The sequence below is a fragment of the Meleagris gallopavo genome, chromosome 6 (assembly GCF_905368555.1).
Source record: "Meleagris gallopavo chromosome 6, MGAL_WU_HG_1.1, whole genome shotgun sequence".
Taxonomy (NCBI): Eukaryota; Metazoa; Chordata; class Aves; order Galliformes; family Phasianidae; genus Meleagris; species Meleagris gallopavo.
Window position 1 is genome coordinate 31,459,017 of NC_139409.1, and position 8,671 is coordinate 31,467,687.

General features: G+C 40.6%; 1 protein-coding gene across 8 annotated transcripts in view; it reads left to right on the forward strand.

The window, feature by feature from the left end:
- Positions 1–6,161, forward strand: part of LOC146544126 (uncharacterized) — a 66,119-nt gene extending 59,958 nt beyond the window's left edge. For 5 of the 8 annotated variants that reach the window (XR_014883906.1, XR_014883905.1, XR_014883903.1 and 2 more), the window contains one exon: positions 1,739–6,161. Coding sequence is in view for 2 of the 8 variants with exons in the window: in XM_085226216.1 (XP_085082342.1) it covers positions 1,739–1,886 (148 nt within the window). In the remaining 6 variants the exon portion in view is untranslated. Of the gene's footprint in view, positions 182–1,738 lie in introns of all 8 variants that reach the window. The other 3 variants (XR_014883902.1, XR_014883900.1, XR_014883901.1) reach the window with 2 other exon arrangements.
- Positions 6,162–8,671: the final 2,510 nt, after the last annotated feature.

Consider the following 8,671-nt stretch of genomic DNA (forward strand, 5'->3'; position numbering starts at 1 on the left):
ATCACTCCTGTGGCAACCTTCACCAATGGAGCCAGATGCTGCTGCTCTAGTGTACTCAACATTGCTGTGGGGTCTTTCAGGACTAATTACATTTCTCACTACTGCACAGCATGAAGCTCACATGCAGGATTCATATGTTATCCTTACAACTTCCTATGGATTGGACCTAAAGATATGACAGGTATGAGCTCAGAGGGCCAGGGAGGTGAGGTCTACCCTTGCATCAGGAGCAATGCAGGGAGCTCACCTGTGAGCCCCTGGAGGCTAGAAGAGAGCAATTTCGTACTGCATTCTGGCAGCGAAATTACTCAGCATTTTGTGCCCTCTTTCTAATTAAAGCACATCTTTATGCACTTTCACTTATATTTTCAGAAGATTTAATGTGGGAGAAGTGTCTTATTTAGTCTGCTTCATCATTAAAATCGCCACTATTATTCTTATAGCTTGGAGTTGCTAAGGGAAACAGTCCTTTGCCCCCTCTATTCTCACACCTGAGTTGTTAAGGGAAACAAAGCTTAATGTATGAAATACAGGTTGTGTTCTTCTGAAATGTGATGATATAAATAATCCCCAAATGGAAAAAATATACAAATACAGTGATAAAACAATAGTAAGTCAAGTCTGCAGAGCAGAGATAGTACTAATACTCACTTAAATTAGAAAAGAATTCCTTAGGTTCAATTAACAAAACATAGTAGGCAAAGAAAAAAATATTCATGATTTTACAGATGTGTTTTACAAAGTGTGTTTTTGTTCCTAAGGTTTCTGGATAAAGTTCAAGATCACAGTTTAGATAAACTGCCCCTATGTTCCCACAAGGCACAATTCCTTTTTCCCTTGAGAGACACAAAAAGTCAACAGAAGACACTATTGAACCATTAGATCAGTGCCCAGATCTAGCCAGGCTTTGGAAAAGGAAAGCATGCAGCAACACTGCCTTGAAGATCCCTATTTAAAAATTTAAAGCATAACAGGATGAGAATAAAGGTAACACTATGAAAGTATTTAAATGGAGACAAAAGGATGAAACATCTGATGGCAAAATGCTGATGAAAATAAAGATAATCATGGAAAGATGATTAGATGCCACAAAAAGAAAAGAAAATTACACATCAATATGAAAAAGAAAAGTAATTCTTATTTGACTAATTCAGGCTTTTACTATATCTCACTTCTAGATTTGTTGAACTATTTCAGTACACTTCAAATCCCCTGGTACTCATTGTCTTCAGTGCTTGATGAAAATTGAAAACACCATATAAACCTATGATGTTTGCTTGTTATTTTCTGCTTCTTATAACACTCTGTGTTGATAAATTGTACAATCAGGATATTTCATCTGATTTTTTTTTCCTGTCAGTACAATGAGTACATTTCAAATTGAGTTTGGTATTCACTTCCTGATTTTTTTGGAGGTCATACAAAGGCAATATCTACATTGTCATCTCATTTCATTCCTCGAGGAGAATGTATTTTGTTTGCACCAACAGAGATCTCCCACTAAGGTACAATAGAGAAGAACATAGTCCTACTGTGATTAAAGCTGTGTTCAGGGCAGCAGTTCCATTTGGCAAAGGATTTTGAGACTTTGACCTTTATCTTCCGCTCAAATTGCAATTGCCTCCTCCCCCTCCCCTGAATGCATGAGTTGTCTTTGAAATAAGAGAAAAGCAAAACAAAACAATGTTTTCAGGCAGATCAATAATGTTCTTTCTTTTTTTTTTTTTTTTCTTAACAGCCCTGAAACTTACTTAGTGCTGGAGGAGACTTCTGAACGACCATGTGTATGGAAGCTCTGGCTGGTGAAACCAAGCCATTCCCCAGATAGATGTTGCCAGGAGAGGATGGATTTGCTTGCCTGGTTTCCCAGCAGTTGGTTGGTGTAGCTGCTGGGACACTGAAGCTTCAGAGTACCACAGAGTTCTGCACTCCTCAGCACCCTTCAAAGCAGGATAGGAGGTTTGGGTGTGCTCAAAGAAACTCTGGGAAGGCAGGCTTTGAAGCTGAGTGTCTGGACATTGTTACCTCCCTGGCTTGTGCTAGAGCTACTGGGACTCTTGGGCTCTTTGCATGATATCATCCTCCAGACTAAAGTGAGAAGGAACCAGGCGCCTGCAAGCCCTGGAAGCTGAGCAAGTCAATCAGCTGCCTCTGGGAATGTGCTGTCTTCAAATATGTGTAACAAAATGGTTATTTTATATCTAAATGAGATCCTGTCTGATTTTCCCTAGGTAAACTCAGTGAGTGTATCCTTCATGCTGAAAGAGATTCCCTTCTCACCCAAAGTGCCTGTATTCATCATAAGGAAGACATTCTGAATTTTAAATAGTGATACTTATAATATAAAATTCAGTTTTTATAAAAGCACGTTTTTATTTTTCAAATTGAGACATCAAAAAGCCTCATGTAAAATATTGAAAACGTACTGTAAAAAATATTTCCCATTTCTATTCCAAAACCTTATTTTTGCCAAAGTATTTGATGAAACTTCATGTCTTCGGTGAGTGATGGCCTGCCAAAGTGTTGGGGTTCAGCTTTAGCTACAGCTATGTCAGCCACTGCCACGCTGTAACTTAAGAAGGGTTGAGTTGGGCAAAATGCCATGGGTGGAAAATCCCACAGATTTCTGTTTCTTTCAAAGGATTCATCTGGCTGGTGACCGGAAAATGGAACTCACTCTGTATCCTAGTCCAGAGGTTTGATTTACCTCTGCACAATCTTGCAAATGTCTTTGGAGCCGTGTGGGTTTAGTCAGTCTGGCAAGACAGCTCACTCTGGCCCTTCCCCAGGAAAGTGTTTAAGCACATGCCTAACAAGAGCGTGTGATGGGTCCCATTGAGGGCTACACGGGATGTTTCTGCAGCGCCTGGTTCTACAGAGCACATCTGGGGAACACATTCAACTGCATGAACTGTTACAAGCAGCACAGGTAGGGCCGCAGCTCAGTCCTGGTTGGAGTTGTGTCTAATGATGTACGTGTATATCATCAAGCATAATGGGGCCACGACCTGCCCTAATAGCTGCATACGCACATACGGAGCCTGCATAAGAAGAGCGTTGTTTGAGCTGTGATGCACAAGTGCACAGGGATGACTTGTGGCCCATCTGAGCTGGAGTTACTTAATCCACTGCCAGAGGGCAGAGGAGTTGTGGTGTAATGGGGTAATTTATCTTCAGGCAGGGCAACTGAGGGGCTAATACTAGCAGTCAGCCTTCCTTAAGGAAGCTGAGAAAGGGTTTTCTTTGCCCTTTTTTGCTAAGAACTTGAAACCATTTGTGAATTTTGCCACCTTTTGTCCAGAAGAATGTCAAATCAGTAAGTCCCTTATAAGCTTTTTCAACCTCAGATTACCAGGTAGACACAGACTGCATCTGGCAATGTCCTCTTCTCTTTGAATATGATTATGATCTTTGAATAAAAAACTACATTTTTACAGTGTTCCCAGCAGGATCACATGGTCAACAAGGATTAAACCAAAGATCAAGTCAAAGTTATCCAAAGACCTAAAAATAATGAACTTCAACTTCACAACTCATTCTTCCTTCAAAGAGTCTTTGGAATGAAAGTTTGTTTTAATGTCATAACGATATTCCTTGTGTAGCACTAAGAACCCAATAATAGACTCAAATGTACTGCGTTGTGTTTGGTCTTCATTTTGGTAGGAAAAGACAACCTGAAATGTCACTAAACCAGAATAACAAGTCATGCTTTTTGCAATTTTATAAGAGCGCTGTGGTGTGATGGACATGAATAATTTTTGACAGAGAATGAAGACCTGCTATCCTGAACAGCTATTGTGGCACAGATGTCACCCTTAGCATATACACAGTTGTGCAGCTGCAACTTGGAGCCTCCTTACTGGTAAAGCTGCATTGCAGGGAACAGTATAAAAATATTACAGGCTCAGTATTTTTTTCATAACTTGTCTTTGACAGGAAACACAGGTGCTCCTGACTCTCCCAGGATACAGCCCATTTTGTTTTAGCATTCACTATACTGCTTGTTGAGTTTGGGATGTCATCTTGGCTGTTAAAAAGGAATGTCAACAGCGTCTGTGAGAAATGCCCTATTAGTTTACTGTGTCCCAGCCCCAGCTGCTTGGAATTGGCTGCAGACATTTCTAGCTTTTGAAATTAATAATTTGAAAATGATGCTCTCTCTGGCAGTAATGACTGCATTCTGTCTTCAGAAGTAAAAGAAACTGTTCAAAACAGCAGTTTCTCCATCACAGTAGGTCTCATTATGTGATATTGTAATGCACAAGCACAGGTACTAGTGTCATGGATGCTATTTTATAACTACTTAACTGCAGAAGTAATGATACAGCAGAAGGTGGGAGTGAACATTAGCAGCGATCTTTATTCTATTCGAAGTTCTCAGGTCATATCAGATTTTCTCTTTGTTTTGCATTTGCGGCAATGTGCTACTTTAAATCCCAAGAGCAGAAATCAGAGCAGCTACTTTCATATGCATAAATGCAGAATTTTTGTATTTTTGACAAGGACAAGTTTCTGAAATTATGTTATGGAATCCCTACAAAAATGTTGTAAACTCTCAAACCAGATTCATGCCTTCAGTAAAGCCTTTTTCAGGGAAAGACTTGAGGTTGATGTGTTGGGGTGGGTTTTTTTGCTTTTTGTTTGTTTGTTTGTTTGTTCACTGTTTCTTTTTAATTGCTTAAAATTAGGAGGTAATATTGGAAAGCATTTCGCATTTAAGTAGTTCCATGTGCAGATACATAATTCCTTACCAATGCACTGTATAAAATACAGCATTTTATAATGAGATGTGTGCAAGTGCAGAAGCAAAAGGAAAGACATTTGCAGAGGTTATGGGAAGAAGACCTGAAAGGCTCACATGGAATTTCAGATCCACATCAAACGGTGCAAGCAATAGAGAGTCCTCTATGCATATTTCACAAACGGCCAGTGGCTCCAGTTTTCCAGCACCCTGGGTTACATTTAAATCCAAAGGCATAACACTCTCACTGTTTAAATAGATGATCAATCAGAAAGGCCATTCTTGGGTTCACTTACACTCCACATAGCCATGGTCAACCATTCAGTACCTTTGACCCGACCTTTGAACAGAAAAACGCAAAGGCAGCAGCAGCCGGGGTTGGAAAGAAAAGCACCCAACAAAAAGGCAGTGAAACATTTTCATAACAATAGAAACTGTTTCATAAAATGCTGACGCCAAGCCAGACGCAGAGGTTTGCCTGCTGCAAGATGAAACTGCTCACAGAGTTAGCAAAATTCAAGGGAAGTTTTAATATGCAGCAGCTGCTGAAAGCGAAATCTTGCAGGGGTTAACTCGCAGCCATGAAAAAATTATGAGGTTAATGACTCTGGCATATAATAGAAACTGTCTTTCTGCTGTGATTATACTAGGATATTGCCTTTGCCATTTTTAAAGGCAGTGTTCTTGATCTGAAATTGAAAATACCATATACATACAGCACAGAAATATGGTGGTAATTCAATCGGTCACATACAGGCCAGCGTTTCTTAAATCAGAGCTTTGAAATGAATGTGTCTCTCAGATCTACCATGTGTTTGTTATTTGTGTGGGTTTCTAGAGGTATTGTGATTAAAATACCTATTTGCCAATTGCCTCATTTGTCTTGGTTTATCAGATTACAAGATTAAATTACACTCTTCTGAGCTTTAAGAGAGTCTCGATGTAATTCACTTTTTCTCTCTCCATCTCTCTCACTGAGATTACATTAATTTCTAATTCTGTGAATAAGCTTTAAATTTCTTTCAGGGAAAAGTAATCAAGCTGCTGATCTCAAATGAAATATCCAGGAAATTATACGGTAGATGTTTTCAGTCATGGGGCTCTTTGTTTGAATTTAGAAATGAGTATAACTTTCTGTATGTGTGATTTTTATGCATTTATTAGTTCTGAAAACAGGTAAACTAGAAGAGTTTATTGAAAATTGGGTTCCATGATTACACCTACATTGTAAGAAGGAAGTGAGCAAAAAGATTGATAAGGCACATTGCTTGCAATGCTGAAGAATTCATTTGTATTTCTGAACCCATTTCCTGGGAAATATGATGATACACTTGTGATTACACATAAGTGGTTTGTACAACTGGAATCTCCTCCCCAAAATAAAATATAGTGAAATACAAAAGAATGCTGCATGGAGGAATTGAAGATTTAAGGCTATGGTGTTCAAATACAGTGGTGAAAAAAGTAGCTTAACATAAATCTTCCCAAAGTTATCTTCAGTGAGCTCTCAGCTGTGCACGTTTCACATGTTGTTGCATTTTGGAAAGGATTATTTACCTCTGGCAACATATGGGTTCTACTTTTATTTTTATCAAAGTTTTTAGACATGTGGATCTCTATGTTTGGCAACTTATGTTCTGGGAACTAATCTGCAAGTTCTTCAGTTCACACTCATAATGAGATACCACTGCCATTTTATCACCAGCCTCCAAGAGGCATGCCCATTCATAAATACAAGCTTGTGCAAATATCTCTGCCTATATACATGGGTGGGATGGTGGTGGGGCAATCCCAGCTAGCAGCCAATTTTGATTATTCATTCCTTTCTTGAACAAGCAGATAAATCAACGGCAGAGATGTGATGCATGTTAACTCCTCTCTGTCTGCTCAGTTTTCCCACTCTCTCTTGCCTCAGCCTTTGGCCCCTCTTTGGGTGCTGCAGGGACAGGGAGGAGGCAAGGAGCTGCTGTTGCACCAGTTCCTCTTTCCCAGGAACATCTTCCTGGATGATCTCAGTGAGGATGAAGTGGGGACAAAGACATGCATCCCATGTCCCTATTCTCTCCTCTCCATATCAGCACCCTATTGAGGATTCTCTTGCTGACCTCTTGCCAGAGAGACACCAGGATGGAACTCATGTACTTACTCAAGGGAGATGAAGTGGGTTTTCCTCAGCATCTCCCCTTTCCCCACAGTATCCCCCACCATCAGCAGCTACCAGTGTAGCAGTGACAAATGACCCTAAGCATCCCTGGGAGTACACCCCAGGGCACAGGATGCCAGCCTGGGCACAGAGGCAAGAGCAATACCCTGGCAGACTGGCAAACAGCAGGGCAGCACGTCTTTGCTTTGTGCTCAAAAGCCTCTGGCAGCCCTGTCCAAACAATCCCGTTTGACAAAAAATGCAAACAACATTACGCACAGGAGGTCTTAAAAAATGCCTTTCATTTCCAGAAGGGGAAAGATTTGGGGTCTGGGCTGCGATGAATTAGCACGCTGACCTTTTATCTTGAGAGGCCACTGATGTTTGAAGACAGCCTCATTCTTGAATGAAATTGCTTTGGGTGGTCTTTGTCTGCTTAGGAAAGAAAATTTTTGTTATGCTGAAAATAAGGGCATGAGAGTACACAGACATAAACAGCAAATTCAATCTCTCCTCAGAGTGAGGGAGGGGGCCTTAGGCCAAAACAGAGGTGCATTAATGAGCTTACATCAGCCAAAGGAAATGACTAAGTACCTGTGAGTTATTTCGGTATTAACTGTGATTGTCATGTGTGGCTCTATTGATTTAATGTAATAGAAAACGCACAGCACAATAAAGTAAGGTATTAATATCCTTTTATCAGCCAAAAGTAATTTTCAGGCATGAATATATTGAGAGTTCATGAGATTGAAACTCATTGACAAATTCTGAGAGAATTACTCTCATTATTGGCAATTTGAAGTAAAAATGGGAATAATGATACAGTTTATGTCCATTTGCACAGCTCCTCCCACCAGGAACTTTTCTGTACTACAGATTTGTACAGTGTAGGAAATAGAGGAACTCTGTAGCGAATCCCAAACCTTCCTTTTCTCATATCCGTCTCTCCAGAAGAAAAAGAGTATTTCAGAAATTTGGGAACATGGTGCAGGTCATTGCACAACACAGACTATCCCTGTTGCTGGTTTTGGGAAGTCCCTGTATTTTGGTGCCCCCTCTTACCGCGAAGCAGAGCAGTATGTCTGATCACATTTACTCTCTGCTACCATATACCACTCAGAAAACAAATTTTAGAAAGTCAGAGCAGTACTGCAAGCTTGCTTGCTCTCCTCCCTGCTTTGACATATGCAGAAGATTTAAAGCTGTCAGGTTGTTGGATGGTTGCCATGGGATTTCAAAGGGAGGGAGAGAAATCCCCCTGGCACGATGCAGATGAACAGCGCGCTGCAGTGGCTGGCTGACCTTTTCTCAGGGTAGCCCTCTGAGAAAGCACCCCTGAAGATCTTGGTTAATATTATTACATTTAAGCTTTATTTACCTTGACATTTCATGCAAGCTAGATGAGGAACTCAGCATATGATGTTAGTCTAAATCAACGTGCAGACAAACACCTGAACTGCTGTCTGAATGGCCTGGCTGACCAGGGCGAGTGCAACTCATCCCCCCAGGGCAAATACACAATGCAATTCACGTGGGAGCCCTACATGCGTGCCCTTGCCATGTCTGCTTTCTATTTGGCTAAATGCACATGAAGCTGTCACCGGTGCTCCCGCTTTGGTTGACCTCTGTGCTATTTGAACTATTTGTCTTGCCGGTTGGAAATTTTCTGAGCAAAATAGCCTAATTGGCCTTGATTAACAAGCATCTGGTGTGAGTACAAATGGTTATTTGAGCAATAATGAGAAAGAACATGGGGAAGCGAGTTGGCGGCCTAATTTCTTGCAATT